Source organism: Phyllopteryx taeniolatus, chromosome 6, assembly GCF_024500385.1.
Source record: "Phyllopteryx taeniolatus isolate TA_2022b chromosome 6, UOR_Ptae_1.2, whole genome shotgun sequence".
Taxonomy (NCBI): Eukaryota; Metazoa; Chordata; class Actinopteri; order Syngnathiformes; family Syngnathidae; genus Phyllopteryx; species Phyllopteryx taeniolatus.
The window spans coordinates 32,304,640-32,322,029 of record NC_084507.1 but is presented as its reverse complement, the minus strand read 5'-3'; the positions used below and the strand labels follow the sequence as shown (position 1 = coordinate 32,322,029).

At 50.7% G+C, this 17,390-nt stretch overlaps 2 protein-coding genes across 4 annotated transcripts in view; both read right to left on the bottom strand.

The window, feature by feature from the left end:
- The window catches only part of sptbn5 (spectrin, beta, non-erythrocytic 5), a 42,507-nt gene extending 37,865 nt beyond the window's left edge, over nucleotides 1–4,642 (bottom strand). For 2 of the 3 annotated variants that reach the window (XM_061775340.1, XM_061775343.1), the window contains exons 1-4: nucleotides 3,206–4,642; nucleotides 1,931–2,098; nucleotides 921–1,037; nucleotides 63–217 (exon numbers count right to left, since the gene is read on the bottom strand). In XM_061775340.1, the coding sequence (XP_061631324.1) occupies nucleotides 63–217; nucleotides 921–1,037; nucleotides 1,931–2,098; nucleotides 3,206–3,319 (554 nt within the window). In that variant the 5' untranslated portion in view covers nucleotides 3,320–4,642. The remainder of the gene's footprint in view (nucleotides 1–62; nucleotides 218–920; nucleotides 1,038–1,930; nucleotides 2,099–3,205) is intronic. The other variant, XM_061775341.1, reaches the window with a different exon arrangement.
- Nucleotides 4,643–4,771: 129 nt separating this feature from the next.
- On the bottom strand, nucleotides 4,772–16,186 carry ehd4 (EH-domain containing 4). The gene is made up of 8 exons (XM_061775352.1): nucleotides 15,755–16,186; nucleotides 12,216–12,392; nucleotides 10,478–10,575; nucleotides 7,828–7,994; nucleotides 7,631–7,764; nucleotides 7,431–7,542; nucleotides 6,635–6,799; nucleotides 4,772–6,560 (listed from the first exon to the last, which is right to left on the bottom strand). The coding sequence occupies exons 1-8, from the start codon at nucleotides 15,982–15,984 to the stop codon at nucleotides 6,003–6,005; spliced, it is 1,641 nt and encodes a 546-aa protein (XP_061631336.1). The 5' UTR covers nucleotides 15,985–16,186; the 3' UTR covers nucleotides 4,772–6,002.
- Nucleotides 16,187–17,390: the final 1,204 nt, after the last annotated feature.

The window sequence follows — 17,390 nt, the reverse complement described above, 5'->3', positions numbered from 1 at the left end:
AGGACGGGCGTGAGCGCGGGCTTGCGTGCGAGGTGGCGTGCGTGTGCGTGCGCGCGTAGGACCTGTGCGCGTGTATGAGTGCGTTGAATGCGAGTCCGTCTCTCCAGCTGCAGGAGAAATCCTGGACATCAACTCCGACGTATCCGGACGTCTTCCTCTGACACCAAATCAACAAAGCTTCTCTCGCCGACACACGGACGCTGCTCGAACCCGAGCCCTGCACACGCACACGCACAAGTAAACAAACAGGAAAGGAAAAGAAAGGAAAAGAAAGGACAGGGTCCTGATCTTTGCTGATCTCTTTCTGGTTTTGCTTGAGAGGATGGGCGGAGCCTGCGGCGCCCACCTGCTGTGCAAGACGATTGGCGAGGTTCAAAATTGCCGGAAAGATCTCGCCGCGGAATATCGTTGACACTTTGTTGTTTGCCCCGTCCCACCGTGTGCTTTTTCTCCGCCACGTTTCACGGAAGCATTTCCGGTTTAGCCATCTTTAGTGCTCATTTCTACTCTCGTGTAGTTTCGATTGTTTGTTCCGTTGTTTTCTGTCTCGTGTTCGAAAAATTTGTGGTTTGAAATCTGCTTCTCATCGAAGACTTTGTCTTTTGCGCTATTTCGTACAATTGTTTGATTATTGCTTATTGCTGCGCTTCCAACCATCCTTTTTTTTCCCCACTTTGCGAGGTCGAGTGGCAGAGAAGGCGGCTTAAGCGGAGAAGCCCACGCTTCCCTCTCCCTAGCCGCTTCGTCCGGTTCTTCGGGGGGATCCCGAGGCGTTCCCGGGCCGGAGACGGGTGTCGCTCGTCTTCCTCACGGCGGGACCTGCCCGGAACACCTCGGGCAGGGGCGCGCGGCCGCAAAGTCGATCGTGGAACCGCGGCCTCGGACAAAAAAAGGGAAAGAAAGCGGCAGTGCGACTGTACCTCTTCCAGGTTGATGTTCCCTATCTGGAACCTGAGGATGATGATCCACAGCAGGCCCAGGATCAGCGTGCGGTCCCCGTCAACCACGTTCTCGGGACCGATCGCGTCCACTCGCACCTCGCGCACGCACACAGACACACACACACACAACTTTTAGAAACTTCACATAGTTGATAAAGGGTCATCAAGTTCGTTACACAAGGAATCCCAAAGCCGTGTCTAGTATAAAAATATTGCTTTGGCGCCATCGTGTGGCATTGAAAGACAACTACAAACCTTTTCAGGGTGGGTGCCAATTGATGATCAATATTCATAGTGACTATGAATATATATTGATTCATATCTCAAATCATTCTTCCTCATTAAAATGAATGGAAACGCAATTCATCTGTTTCAGCCCCACAAAAAACAAAATTGGTGACCAGATGATGTGAAGTTTACTAACGCCATCTAGCGGCGGGGCTATGAAGCGTATCTCAAGACAAAAAAACTCACTAACTGAGACAAACTAAGATTATGCTGATGTAATTCTAAAAGTGACCACTTGATGGCGCCAATCACCCATCCATTTTCAACACCGCTCAAATTCCAGGAAGGTCAAGTAAGAAAAAAAAAAAAAAGTTTGGGAAAACATGAAGTTACAGAATATCAAGTCAGAGCACATTAGACAACATCAAGTTAGGATATCAAGTTCAAGAACACGCTGGAGCCTATCCCAGCTGACTTCGGGCGAAAGGCGGACGACACCCTGAACTGGTCGCCAGTCAGTCGGAGGGCACACATAGATACGGACGACCATTCGCACTCACATTCACACCGTCACCCGCACCAAAATCAGGCGAGTGGACCAAGTACACCATCAGCGACCCGACGCCAATCATCAAATAAAATACACAATTGAGCCGCTTAGGTGGTGGTGGTGTGTGTGTGTGTGTGAATGTTTGGGCGTGTCTGTGTGCGCACGCGTGCGTGCGTGTGTCAGGTGTGATTGGTGACAAGCAGGAAGTCACCTTGCTTCTCAGGAAGTTGATGGCGATGCCATTGTTCTCCAGGAAGTGGACCCTGAGCCGGCGGCGGCTGGGCGGCGCCAGCGTCTTGCCGGAGATGAGCTCCAGCAAGCGGATCAGAACCACGCCGCTCTTCAGCTCCGTGTACACGTCCGTCAGCTCTGCCTTCTCCTGAACACACGCGCGCACACACAGACACGCACACGTATACAGACACGCACATACATACATGTATAAACACACAGACACGCACATGCAAACACACACACGTATATACACACAAACATAAATACACACACATACAAGCACTCGAAAAACACAACACGTGCACACACACACACACACACACGAATGACGTCAACTTTGATATTAGTCAAGGTTAGCCAGGATGCTAATATCTGCTCTTGAACATGTTGACAATTAGTTTGACATGTTTTGACGTTTCCTTTCAAAATAAAGTGCGGAATGTTCCCTGAAGAGTCCAACAGGAAGTTGAGCCGAGTCGAGGCGGTCAGAGGTCATCCTACGAGAGGCCGCCGCGGCCACACTTCCTGCCAGTGTTACACAACTTCCTGTTGGCACGCGTGTACGCTAAAAGCTAAACACATCTCAAAGGCGCGTTATTGGAATCCCACTCGTGTCGGAGGCAGGGCACGCCCCCTGCAACGTGATTGGCTCCCGGATCGCAGGAAGGGCAAGCTACGTAGATGAGACGATACGACCATTCCAAATATCTACCACTTTGTGGAAAATAAAAACAAAGAAGTCTGTTATGGTTAGCGTTAGGGCTACTTAAGGTGATTTAGGATGGGGGAAGGGCTTCTGGTGGGTTAGGGTTAGACTTAGTGGGATTCATAATAACGCCACCACACTGAGCCACATACTTCTTTTCCCATCAGGAAGCAGTAGGGCGTGTTCTACCGGGATACAGCAGCCAATCGTATTGCAGCGGCGCGCGTCGCACAGCCAGTAATATTGGAGCAGCGCGTGTCTTGCCGAGAACACCAGTGGGATTGTAATGCTAAAGTAACACTAATGTATGTAATGCAAAAGCAAAAATAATGTCATACATCAGATCCCCCCCGGAAGAGCTGGAGGAAGTGGCCGGGGGGAGGGAAGTCTGGGGCATCGCTGCTAAAGCTACCGCCCTCGCGACCCGACCTCGGATAAGCGGAAGAAAATGGATGGATGGATGGATGGAGGATGTTTAGTGTCTGCGCTAAAAATGCGAACAGACACGCACGTGTATAGACAAGAGGTAGCGTGTGTGTGAGAGACCTGGTTCTTGGCAAAGACGCTGTTGATCCACTTGGTGAAGGTTTTCTTCTGGACCGTCATCCTCTGCTGCTGAAGTTCTCGGACCCGTCCGGCGCCATCCTCGTCGCCCTCCATCCCGATCGGTGGCGCTGGTCCTAAACCGCATTATTGCCGTCAAGCGTCTTGATATCGGTGATCAGACGATGACGGTCAGGTGCTTTGAGCTGTCAGCTGACCTCACGCTGTCACCCGATTGGTGCTGAGCACGCACTTTCGCCGACATTACGAGCCTGTAAACATTCCTCACGCACACCTCGACAAGACCTGCCGTCTTGTCTTCCATATTTTATATATATATAGTCTCTCTTATAGAAGAGAGACTATAAAAGGGACAAGTACACTTCCTTGAGGAATGCCACCATTGTCTTATTTGCAAATTCTACATGTTCACCTCTGACACACACACTTTCACAACCATTACACACTTTCCAAGTAGAACCTGAGCTAGAACCACAGCTGTAACCTCAATTCAAACATTACTTGTGTGTAGAACCACAAGAACCTCAAGAATGAATGTCGAATAGAAGCACAAATAGAACTGTACATAGTAAGCCCAACTTTCGGGAAAAGCTCAAGAAATTCAAGTTGAATCACACGTGAAACACCAAAGAGAAAAATCAGCAACAAGTAGCGCAGGTCAAACTGCAAGCGCAAGCGGGAGCACAACCTGCAAAAGCAAACATTCCTACCTTTTCCTCCGACAGCACACACGAGCCAAAGATGGAAGCATCAAGTGACTGACTGTGTGCGAGCGAGACCTTTGCATCCGTTTACGGCACCGCCAGCATCACCTGACGCTACAGGCACACACCTGAGGGTCAAAGTTCACACACCGACACCGTCTAACTCCTGCACACGCACGACGTGACAAACGCTCTTTATGCGGGAGCAAGCCGGAGCGCCCAGAGAAAAGCCACGCAAGCGCGGCCGCGGCCAAAAAAAAATGCTTACGACAAAATATATGACGGTCGCCAGAGATGCTGATGATTCAAAGTATTCACGTGCGCGGACGGCGACCGACATGTTTCGCTAGTCGAGACGACAGACGACGGCAAAATGATGCCGGCGCGAGGACCGAAACGGGAAACGGGACTGCTTGAAGAAAAAGGCCCATTGATACTCCAGTTGACGTAGTGACACAGCCACGCTAAAATGCGATTGGACAAAACACATGCAGGGCGGCCCGGTGACCGACCGGTTAGCACGTCCGCCTCACAGTTCTGCGGTTCCGGGCTCAAATCCAGCCTCAGCTGCGGGAAGTTTGTATGCTTGCGTGGGTTTTCTCCCGCATCCCAAAAACTTGATTGAAGACTTCAATTGCCCGTAGGTGTGAACGCGCGTTTGTTTCTATGTGCCCTGCGATTGGCTGGCGAGCGGTCCGCGGCGCAGCCCGCCTCTCGCCCGAAGATGGCCGGGATGGGCTCCAGCACGCCCGCGAGCCGCGTGAAGATAAGCGCTGTGAAAGACGGACGGAAAACAAATCCAACATCCGCGCACGCTAGCAAATGAACACAAGACGCTAATGAGTCAGGCTAGTAAAGATTTGACATTTTATTTCACGCCATCAAATCTCTTACTGCGTACATCGCCGATCTTTGGCCAGAGGCAGCAAGAAGGCACGGACGGACGTGATGAATGCACTTCCTCAAAGAACTCCAAGAGGCGGCGGTCTCTTCATGGGAAGAAGACAAATTAAACAAGGCACTAAAATCCATTGGCGTCTTCAAATAAAAGTGAAATGGACCGAATGAATCATCGGGGCGACACTTAACACAACTCGCAAAAAGGGTCTCATTTGGCGCTTTGGCGTGGAATTGATGCTAACATTTACAAGTGAACTTCTTTCGAGCTTTGCAGGTCAACTAAATTTGACCTCGAGTAAACTTTTGAATGCACGTCGAACTGTTCAATGTTTCGATACGTTTTGACGTTTTGCACAACTTGCTTGCTTCGATAACAAGGAGCCAACTCCCGCCACTATTCCGGTTTGTATACCACGGAAATGACAACGCCAGGCCAGCAGATGGCGCCGGCGCATCACTCGGGATTTCAGATCAGCGCAGCTTTTAAGTCGAAGAGGAAGACGAGGCGCTGAATCGCAGCTTTTCGTTGCTTCGATTACCGAGCGCGAGAAATGCCAAGACGGAAGTCGCACGAGTTTGGGCACCTCGAACTCGACCGACGTATGAAACGGTACGAAACGGTACGTGTCGCAGTTGCTAGTGGAAGGTGTGACGGTGACAAATGAGGATGCAATTCAAAGAGCGAATGGCGGATGTCGGGCAAATGTCTGCGTGAAGGAGTTAATTGCTTATAGGTGCCACAAGATGGCGGCAAAGCTTCGGCCTAACGAAACGACGCTCACTTCATAGCAAAAAGTCGCGAGCAATTGAAGCGCCCCTAAAAAGGTGCCTGTAGATGCCACAAGATGGTGGCAAAGCACTATTTTTGTCGAAATGAAGCTCCTCAACCCACTTCAACGGCCCCCTGGCACCGAGATGCCACCACGTGGCGCCGACGCAATATTTTTATATGAGACGCGGCTTCGGTCCGAGCACCGAAACAGTGACGAAGCGAGATTTTCGGCGAATACCAGACGATGGCCCCCCCCCCCCCCAAAAAAAAATCAGCAGAATGGCGAATGCTTTGCGGTTGACGGCCGAAAGCCCAAAACTGCCGACTTTTTGTGATTAGCGTAGCAAATAAAAAGCATGTGTGATATGTTGGTTAGCATCAGCGGGCAAGCGCTTTCGAGCGTCTAGTCTCGGTCGTGGTTGTACTCGGCCTCGGCGTCGGGGTGCTTGCGGTGGGCGGGGGGCACCAGGTGCGGGGGCAGTTCGGCGGGCAGCTCGTAACCCTCCAGTTTGACCTTGATGAGGTGCTGAGCCAGCGCGAACTCCTCGTCGTCCAGGCTGCCGTCCCGGTCGCAGTCGGCCAGCTTCCAGATTTTCCCCAGCACCGTGTTGGGCAGCCGCGAGTTCATCATCTCCTTCTTGGCGTTGACGCCGCTGATCTTGCCGTTGACGGGCATGAGCGTGTAGAAGATCTCGTCGTAGCGGTGCTTGTCCCGGCTCACGATCCAGTCCTCGGCGTCGGCGCCGGCGCCGATGCCCTCGCCGTAGCCGCGGCCGAAGGGCCCGTCCTGGGCGCCCTCGAAGGCGCCGCCCGAGACCATGGCGGGCGGCGCCTTGGACTCCTCCTCGCGGATCATCGCCATCAGCCCGGCGATCTTGGACGCCAGCATCTTGTCCACCGACTCGATCAGCTTCATCTTCAGCGACGGGAACTTGCTGAAGTCGTAGTGCTGCAGCATGTCCTGGAAGACACGCCCGCACGACCTCACCCATGTGCGGGGCTGACGAGAAACCTCAATGACGTCACCGTACGCACCTGCATCTTGGTGACGTTGGGGAAGTCTCCAGGACTGATGTGGTGCTCCCTCTGCAGGATGGCGTAGATCTCCGGCAGCCTCGCGATGAGCTCCTCCTTCTTCTTCTCCCGGCCGAACAGCGACGGCATCTCCTTCTTCAGGTGGCTGATTATGTACGCGTGCACCTGCGGCGGGCGGACCACACGACCGGCGTCAACGCCGGCGAGGTCAAAGTTCATCTCCCGGCGAGGCGGCGCCGGCCGAGGATTAACCGCAGGCGGGAACGTCCTGCCGGCGCACGGCGGGATGGAGGAAGGAAGCGGCCCGTCCATCACGACGCGAATAGAAGCAGCGGCGGCCGACGCCGTCCTCCCGCCGGGAGACGAAGAGCGGGAACGCGCCGATAATGCATCTGCTCGCCCCACGTTTGTTTTCACGGGAATATCGCATGACGCCAGACCGCATTCCACAAGGTTCTACAAACATTTCCGAGGTCGGGCGCTTCCGAGCTCAAGACGGGCCGGCAAGAGAATTTTGTAAATCCACGATACGTGCTTGGGTAACAAGGCTTTCGAGCTGGTGTGGCCGCTGGCTTTAGAGCGCCTCGTTGTTGCGACCCGGCGGGATATATTTTTAAGCGCTTATATATATATATATTTCTATTTTCCCGGCTCAAACATAGTTATGCGTATCAGAAAGATGCATTTTTCCAGCTCATAGAAGTGCTATTTGATTGACAGTTGAGCGGGGCGTGCTAACAGCACATTCAGGCAACGTGACTTCCTCCCGCCAACATCCAGACGTCACTTCCTGTACCTTTGCCAGCCTGGCCCGCTTGATGAGGTCGTTGAGTTTCCGGAGCGCCGCGTTCCTCGGAAGACTCTGGATGTCCCGGAAGAGGTCCTGCGACTCGGCCTCGAAGAGACGTCTGAGGGCGAGACAAAGACGGCGTGAAGCTTCCGACGGCTCACGTGACGACGCCGGTTACGGACACGCCGGACCGGACCGGACCGGACCTGTTCTCTGTGTTCTGCAGAGGTTTGGCCCAGAAGGAACCCAGATACACCCGCACCACCTCCGGAGTGTTGATCACTTTCCCCAGGGACCACATGAGGGCACCGTACACGCGCATCAGCTGCTGCGTGTCCACCTGCAACCACAGGACCAAGTGAGGAAGGTGTTAAGGGGGCAAGACGGGGGGGGGGATGCTGACCTGGTCCGCCTTGTTGAGGACCACCCTGATCTTGTCGTCTTGTCCTTTGAGGGCTCGGATGGCCTCAGAGAACTCGTCCGAGATGTCCAGTTTGTGGGCGTCGAACAGCAGGATGATTCTGTCCACTCGCTCGCCAAACCAACGCAGAACCTCGGCAAAGTCGTAACCTGAACCCAAATGTTGAAGGAACGTTTACTTCGCGGAACCAAAAGGTTACAGTCCGTTCAGCGCTGGCGACCACACCCCAAAATGTCCCCGGATCTAGACGTGAAATATGAATCCCAATCGTCCTCGCATTCCTGAGTTGCTGAGGTTTTTTCTGCCGAGAGACCCGAAATCAGCGGATCGGAATTTCTCGAGCTGATCGACGTCACTAGCGAAGATCTCCGCCTACCTCTCCGTCGCCGTCGACAGAACAAACACGTGCTCGTCTACGCAGGCGGCAACCAATCAGAGGAAAGGGGGCGGTCTTAGACAAAGCGGATACATAAGTGGGTCAAACACAAGTAGCTGTCAGAGGGGCCTCGTCTGGACACTCGCGGGACAAAAACAAGGCGTTATTTGAAATGAAATTGACACTTTGACATCAAGTCCATGTTTGAGAGTCGCTACGGAGGTCGAAATCGACACAATACGGGACCTTTAATGCACTGTGTCAAACCCAAGGCACAGGGGCCAGATCTGGCCCACGATATCATTTCGTGCGGCCCGTGTAAGTTAATCATGTGCATCAACTTCATGAATTTCAAATTGTCTGAGAAATTGCAAGCATTTTGAAATAACAAAGTTGGGCGAGAGGCGGGCAGCGGATGCTTTCACCTTTTCCCCCCCCCACATTTTCCTCACTCGGTCCCCTGAACACCCCCCCGCACGTCCCCTTTCCATCTCCCACCGTGCTACCTTCGGGTCCCTCGCAAGTCGGGTCATCTTTTGACCCCCACAATTCAAATGAGACAACACTTTTGCACCGACGCGAACCTTCTCACGGTGGTTCCAGCATTTGGGGTTGGTTAGGGCGGGCGCAAATGATTTGAGCGCCCCCGGGCCGTGGCCACCCTGACGTGCTTGAGTGTCTCTTCTTCATCAATAAATTACGGACGTGACAAAGACGACGCCCTCCGGTGTCATCTGGGGCTTCAAGTTTGTGTGTGTGTGTGTGTCTATTACAGGATGCCGAGTGATGACTTCACAGGTTCCATTTCCCCTTGTTTTTTTTTTATTAAACAGGAAATGCCTTCAGTCCAACAATCCCGCTTCCTCTTTCCAGCAGCAGTGAAACCAAATCATGTGTCAGCTGTCAATGCGTGTTGATTCAAGAAAGAAAGAAAACACACACTCACACAAACATGGCATGTTTGTCGCCACTGAAACGCATCCTGTGTCAATCAGGACGCGGGAGGCGGAGCTTGCGGCGGGCGGCACGGCGACATGAGACGCGAGAGTCAAATGTCACCCACTCAGAAACGTGTTTAAACTTGTGATGTCATCACGCTTAAGAGTCATAGCAGAGATGGGCGCCTCGAGTCACGTGACTGGACTCCAGTTGCCAATTGGAAGGTTTGGAAATCATCGGTGACCAAAGACTCCATTTGACCAAATGCATACAAAATACACACGCAATGACGAAATGACATCACTATGTGTGTGTGTGCAATTCAGCTGACCGCCGCTAAATGTTTGCAGATGGCAGGAAGTGAACGGAACGGCCCCCCCCCCCCCACCCCCCACACGACTCCACCCGTCTGGCCGAGACCTAGAACCGATGATGTCATCAAGTCCCGAGAGCGGCACGCAGCCAGTCCATTTGGACTCGGGAGCCAAACGTTGCTATTGTGCGCGAGAGGTACCGAGGGGACAAAACACGGTCGGCGTGTAAGAGGACCGTCCGTGTACAACAAGTCATTTTTTTGCCCCGATGGCATCGGCTTCCGTGGCGCTGCGTGAAAGCACGCACAAAGCCCGTTTCCCAGCTCCCCGTGCCGTGTGGAGGGATGGGCACCGAAATTGCCACGAATTGGACCGACTTCAGCGTCAAATCAATCGCTACCTTGTTTGCGTCAATTCCTTTCCCTTATTTAACGACCTAAGCGTGCGAGTTGGCCAATTTCCGTGGCGCGCGAGAGCGTAAAGACATGACTCGCAACAAACGAGCATGCGGATCCAACACGCTCAAGAGTGGAGGGGTCCCGCTCGAAAAGGTCCAGAGACGCAACACCTGGAGTCCAAAGCCGGTCGGTCGGCGCGCGGGCAAGGTCGTCTCCGACCGCATTCATTCGCGGGCAATGCGGGTGAAGCGTCTCGCCCAGGGGCCACGCCGAGCCACGCCGCCCGCAATTACAATTAGCGTGAACTGCCAGCATACCGGCTCACGTGTGAAAGGCACGCATCCCTGCCTGCGTGCGACGCACCAACGCAGAATTCGGAGGACAAATTTGCGGAGCCGTTTTCCCCTTTTCCCCCCCGTGTCTCTGTCCTGTGCGGAAGCTACAATTGGGCATGGATGTATTTATTGTTATTAATCAAATAATAAACACTAATCGTTTTATGTTGGCTATTTAGCATTTTGTTGCAGCTGCAGTTGTTTTTCGAAAGCGAAAAAAGAAACGTTGAGCGGACTTGTGAGTGAGACGACGCGAAAGACGGCGGCCACCTCTGCTGATGCGCTGCTTCTCTCCGGAGAGGATCCCCGGCGTGTCGATGATGCTGATGCTCTGCAGAACCTGATTGGGCATCTGAGAGCAGATAAACCTGAACACACAAGCAAATCATTTGTTAGCTTAGCTTCCTTAGCTTGTGAGGAGTCTCTGCGACATGCGCACAATCGACATTGTCCCAGATTGTCGCGCTACGCGTCACTTTAAACTGCATACACGGCTACCGGAGACAAATTCCTTGTGTGTTTTTTGGACATACTTGGCAAATAAAGACGATTCTGATTCCGATTCCGATCTTTTTGCACAATTGTCAAAAAAAACAAACAAACAAAAAAAAACCTTGTACCGGCATTACCAGACAACGAGCAAGCCTTTACTGCTCACTGACTGTTTTTCTCAATGTCGTTACGTCACAAAAGTGCTCCCCGTCAATTGGCCGTCTAAAGACGATTCTCATTCTGATTGTTACCCAACTGATGTCCAATTTGTGTTAGGCACCGATACACATACGAAAAAAGGAGTGAGGATTTTGTGACCCCGCCTGACATTTGGTTATTATAAATTGAAAAACACCTGTGGTGCTTTGTTAGCTTTAACGCTAGCAATTAAATTAGCATTCTTTCATTCTTTTCATTAAAACGCTCCGACAATGCTTCTTCAAAAACAATTTGGGAAGCTAATGCTACACTGGCTAGCAATGAGGAGATTGTTGTTACCATGGCAACTAAGGTACGGGTGTGACGTTAGCTTTAGCATTGAGTTAGCATTGCGTGTAGTTACACGGTTTATTGGTGCTAATGGTAAATGCTAATTAATTGAATTGTAATGACTTAAACAATTAATCATGTCATGTAAAAATTACGTACAATTATTCATTTTACTTTTTCATTTTTCACCAAATTATTTGATGCTAAGAAATTAATTTTAAAAAATGATCAAAAATAAATCAATGCATTAACACTCACCAAGTGTGTGGTAACAAATTGCGATGTTAATGCTACAAATATTACAGGACTCTTAATCGTGTAAATGTTTATTAATGCTTATTTTGACTACGCAGCTGTTGGGGGGCACAAACAGGAAGCAAAATTCTCCCGCGTCGACCGTAAATCACGTCTCGACCGTAAATCGAGCGGCGGGCTGGCAGGCGGGAAAAAGCAAGAGCGCTATGCGGCTGCGTGTGACGCACAAACACTTCCCCCTGGAAACAATGGCGACAATAGCTTATTGTCGGTGGGCCCTCGGTGGCACAAGATGGCCGCACAAATCTTTCTGGACGCCACGCGTCAGCTAAATTTTAAGGCTGCGATGTAAAACGCTGAGAGGCGACGACGCACGGTGATGACGTCACATCCTGTGGTGAGCGGTCAGGGCCAGCGAGGCCTTCACACCTGGCCTCTACGCTAAGTTTACAAGCTAAATTCTCATATTTATTCTCAATAGTCTATTTGTTTCTCTTTTAACGTTATGGTGGTACTTGGAGAGCCAAATTTGTTTTTAGGTGCTACTTGGTGTCAAACGTTCCAGAACCACTGCATTAATACCTTTAATAATCAGCGAGTATGACGCATTTTATTTGATGTGTTGGCGTTTTGTCATTTTCTAAGCTAAGGATTGATTGCTATATCGCGTTTTTGCGTATTTGCAAGATGACAGCGGTGGCATCAAGAAGCCAACCGAGTCGGGTAAGACTTCGCCGAAGGCCGGGTACCGACCCCACGGCGCCGCGGTTACCTGTTGAGGAAGGAGTTTCCGAAGGCGTTGAGCTTCCTGAAGGGCTTCTTGGGGTCCACCACCAGGGCGTTGCCGGGGACGACGCCCTCGCTGTCGCCGTGCATCACCGCGATGAAGCCGTCCGTGGTGGGCTCGGGTCCGATCCGCATGCCCGGGAAGTCCTGCTCCAGAAGATACCTGCCGGCAGAGAAGCTTCCTGTCGGTTAAACATTCCCAACGAAAGCAAAAAAAATACAAATAAATCAAAATCGGCGGCTGGCTGCGGGTCGGCTCGTCGGCCACGTTTTCCCCACAAGCTGCCGAACACCCGAACGTTACGCTAGCTTCCCTCCGGCTGACGCGCCGACAATAGGATAAGCAATCAGTTGAGCGGCCATCTTGTAGGCAGGTGACGCGACCCGTGACGCTCCGTCGCCGTGCGTGACGTCGACAAGCCGGTGCCCGTGTTCGCGCCGCTCCTCGTAATCCTTCTGGTTCTCACGATTGGCCGCATTCCTCGCGACAGGGTGGGGCCGCGCGGGCGCAACACAACAGCAGCTCATATTTCTCTGCAGCTGCTGTGCAAAAAATGTTAACACGCACACACGGATGGGATTCCTCCGCTTAGTCGGCAAAAAACTTTTCACTTTCTGTGTCCCAGTCTAGCCACAAATTGCACTCAAGTGAGAATGTTGTTACTTGACAATCATACGACTGCAATGATCTCCAAATAATTATTTAGGTTTTGAAAACTTTGTTCCTCGGCGACCGATCCAAATTTCATTGGGATTTCGATTTCGGCTTCTCACGATCACAAAAACGTTAGTCGAAGGAAAACGATGAATGTTCACACACAAACGCCGTAGTAACACATGCAGACAGACACAGTAACAATACTCACGGGCATGTATTACTTCTAATCTTGTCAAAACAAGTTTAATCAAGTTTTAGTGCAACTGTCTTCTTCTACTCTTTTTTTTTTAGCTTCCTGTAATACGCAGCTCCATGCACGCATCGTACCACACTGCCCCCGAGAGGCCAAAGCGCGCACAGCGGGAACAGCAGATTGTGTCTTTTTTTATACAAAGCCGTGACTCTCAACGCCGACTGTCTGACATGAAATCAGACTAAAATGTTCTCGTTTTAGGTCAATAAGGATTAACAACATTCATTCTATTTGCTAAACGGCAAAATATTGCGAGAAGGATTTTTTTTTTTTTTTTTTTTTAATATATATATAATAGACAGCCATCCCAAAGTTTTTAGCCATGGCTGTATTGATTTTTTTTTTAATTTATTCATTATTATATTATTTTACGGAGACTCTAAATTGCCCGTAGGTGTGAACGTGAGTGCGAATGGTTGTTTGTTTATGTGTGCCCTGCGATTGGCTGGCGACCAGTTCAGGGTGTGCCCCGCCTCCCGCCCGCTGACAGCTGGGATTGGCTCCGGCACGCCCGCGACAGATGGATATTATTTTACTTGCTAGTAACTTATTTTCTGGCTTTTCTATTAAGTTATATTTGAAGTTGAGATTTGGTCGTTAAATAAATACAAAGTTTAGAAATCAATGACTAATCGTGCTCATGAATCATGATTTCAATAGCAATCAAAATAACCGTGATGGTGACTTTGTCCATCATCGCCCAGCAGATTGATGAAACGGAGTCACGTGACAGCGTCCAGGCTCTCTGGCCAACCAAAACGTAGATTGCAAAAGCAATAACAGATGATTGGAAATCAAAGTAGCGAGCGGAACGCAACGCGGCTCAACGCAACGGACGCGAAGTAGCGTTTCCTCCGCGGCGTAACAAAATGTGCTCATGTAACGTACGTTAGCATTAGCGCAGTTAGCATGAACTTGAGTAGCTTTAGCTTAGTGCCGTACTTACCCTTTTATCGGAGACGTTCTCAAATGATCATTTGTACAGAATTCCTAGGAAATCACAATGTCCCTGGGGCCACCCGGTGCCCACACACACCATGTCGAAGACAGCCGGTCCAGTCGCGACTGAAGCAGATTACCACCAATGTCGAGGCTGCTTCGGGTTCAACTACATTTACGATTCCACGATATTCATACGACAGCTGCAAATATTTTTGGGGGTCATAAGCGAGTCCGCCGACTTCTTCCTTCCATCAACTGAGGAGGATTCCGTTACTGGTTTGGTCTGCAAAAATGTCGCCCATTGTTTTTGGGAAAAGCAAAAGCAGATGTTTGCAAATGTGACATTTGGATTCGGCGCAAACATCACCCATCCGCTTTCACGGACGACCGAAATCGGAGAATATTTACTGGTGAGCGGCTGAAATTCCGAGGATTTTGACGCGAAACCAGGGGTGTCAAAGGTACGGCCCGTGGGCCAGAACCGGCCGGTCAGGTTGTCCAATCTGGCCCGTGGGGAACGAGAACACACGAACGGCAATTTTTCAATCATTGCCAATTTTGTCCACTGGAGGTCGCGGTGACAACCATTCCGAAACTGGCCGCTACTCGGGATTGGACGCCTTGAGGCTAAAAGATGCCGACTTCATATAGAACGCTGCGCCACCTTTGCGCCGTGAACAATAATACAGTTGCGTTCAAAGGTATACTTGCGGCAGGTGTGTGCGCGCAGCTGCGGACGTGCGTGTGTGTATGACGGGCGGGGGCAGATTCAAATTATGTAACGCGCTGACTTGCATTTCTCTGCTTGATGAATACTATTTGATTGATAGCAAAAATATTTTCATGCATTGAATGTTGCAAAATGTTAGTCAACAGCCTCAGTTCCAAAAGGTCGGTTCGGCGGGAGGAAGTCTATTGTATTTGGAACGCTCATGAGGAGTGACGACGGCGGTCCGACCCTCGAGGGATCAAATCGGGCCGAACGTGGCCCCTGAACTCAAACGAGGAATCTCTGATCAAAATAGTTGCCGCTTCATTTGATAATCGATGAACGGATTCATTTTTGCACCTGTAATAGTCACGTCCACTTTTAAGGACGCTTTGTCCCAGTCAAGAAGCTGCTCCAACGTATAGTCGTACCCGGTTTCCAATGTATAGTCGTACCCGGTTTCCAATGTATAGTCGTATCCGGTTTCCAGTGTGTCAGTCAGCTTGCGTCAATGCGTCACATGGTGGAACTGTCTATAATGTGTCCCAGTCGATAGTCAGGTCCACTCGATACCGTGTCCTGCTCCAGTAAGGTCCGGTTTACAAACGCGTCACATCGAGTCCACCGTGTCCACTAAATCCACTTTGAGCCAGTCGGTTGCCGTTTACGATCAGGTGCAACGCAGCGGTCGCGTCCCGTCGAGTGCACGCGCGCGACCTTCGGGAGGTGGGAGACAACGAGGGCGTCGCGACCCAAAAGCCCAAACAATCCGCGGGAAGAGTCCACGTGACGCGCGCCTCTTCGCCGACGGCGACGCAAATCGCGTCCAGGTCGGAGATCTCGTCGAAGCAAACGCGGCCTCGAGCCCCGAGTTTCAGATCCTTCACCGTTGCGACTCGCCACGCGGCAATTTGCCCAATCCCAATCCCAATCCTAACCCTAACCCTGAAATAAGCGGCGTACCTGATGAAGGTGGTCTTCCCGGTGGAGTACTGGCCCACCAGCAGCACCATGGGCTTGCTCTGGAAGTCGGCCGGCTCCAGGGCGGGCGAGTGGAAGTCGTGGAAGAGGTAAGTCTCCTCCAGCGGCAGCAGCTTCTTGCTGTAGAGGCTCTGCAGACCCTCGGTCACCGTTTGGTACATCTCGCCCTCCTTGTTGCGGCCGCCTTGCTCCTGCCTCACCCAACTGAACATCGCCGCCCGCCGAGCACCGAAAGAAAAACAGAACAAGAAGAAGAAGAAGAGGAAGAAGAGCGGGCCACTTCCCCACTTTCCACGACCTCCGAGCGACTGGCCACCTGTGCACGCGCGCGCACACGAACAGTGGCGCCTCTGTCACGTTGTGCCCGCGCCTACCTGATGGCGGAAGGGGCACCGCCCTCCTCCCCCCCCCCCCCCCTCCCCCCAACACGGCGGTTGTTTCCGGAAACGCAGTGGATGTGTTCAGAATGCTCGCATGCGCCCACCCCAAAATATGGAAGCGCTGTTACGTCACCACGGTGACGTCACGATGAAAACACACTTTCGCCATGGCGCTTTTGACATCATCCATAACCGTTAGAACTTGTTGAAAGACGTCTCGGCGTCCCCTTTCGCCCTCTGCAGGACGAACAGGGGAAGATACGGGGGGAAAAAAAAAACAACGATTTTAATTGGTAACTTGAATTGCGTCAATGTTTAAGAACAGTTTTTATTTTTCTATATTTAAACACAATGTGAATGTTGTAACTGTGCATAATGTCACGGTGGCTAAATATTAAATATACTTCGTAGGGGGGGGGGGGGGAGGGAATAGAATAGAAACACCTTAATATATATTAAGTAGAACAGGTCCATGTCACTGAAAAGTGGAACCCACCAAAAAAATGTACTGTTTAAAAAAAGACTTTTATTAGGTTGTACGCATGTACCTAATGTTGTGGCAATGTCTATGTAAATTACGATAGACTAATACAGTTTCTTCAATTAAATGATGAGAACAAAATACTTTCCAGTAATGTCAGCTAAAAACGCCAAATATTCACCGCGGACGTGTCTTGACGTGTGTAATGATGACATCACAGACGAGCGACGCCGCTTCACGGTTTCTCTTTGTCACAATAACAACATAATTAACCCCTTTTTCGCCGCTCTGGTCATGTTCGTTGAGAAAATACTCTTCTTCGTATTTAGGGATCATTTCGCTTCAGAGCAGCGCCATCTGGTGGTTCAATTGCTCAACGTTCATGTCAAAGCCATTAAGTTCATCCATCCATCCATTTTCTGGTATTTTGCTTCTAGATAAATGTTATTTATAATAAATAAGGTCATGAATATGAACATTTTACTGAATATATTGTCAAATTACGTAATGTAAGGTAGTTGTTCGTGAGTTTCCAAATGGACGAACCTGATCTGTATTTCCTCTTTTCTTTCACAATAAATTACAAAGACAATGAACGACAAACTGCCACGTAAACTTTGGCTGCTGATGGCCGGATAAAGAGACTAACAGGCGTAAAATAATATAGCCATATATATTCTACAGATAGGCAGTACGTCGACTCGACAGATGGCGCTAGCGAGGCGAAAGCAACCCCGATCATCCGAGCTAAGCGGCG

Excerpts from the sequence above, each read along its gene's own strand:
- ehd4 (XM_061775352.1), bottom strand. The coding sequence starts at position 15,984 with ATGTTCAGTTGGGTGAGGCAGGAGCAAGGCGGCCGCAACAAGGAGGGC. Across the intron at positions 12,393-15,754 it reads GGGAAGACCACCTTCATCAG|GTATCTTCTGGAGCAGGACT; the intron begins GTACGCCGCTTA and ends CTCTGCCGGCAG. Across the intron at positions 6,800-7,430 it reads AGCGGGCCAGGCTGGCAAAG|GTGCACGCGTACATAATCAG; the intron begins GTACAGGAAGTG and ends CGCCCGCCGCAG.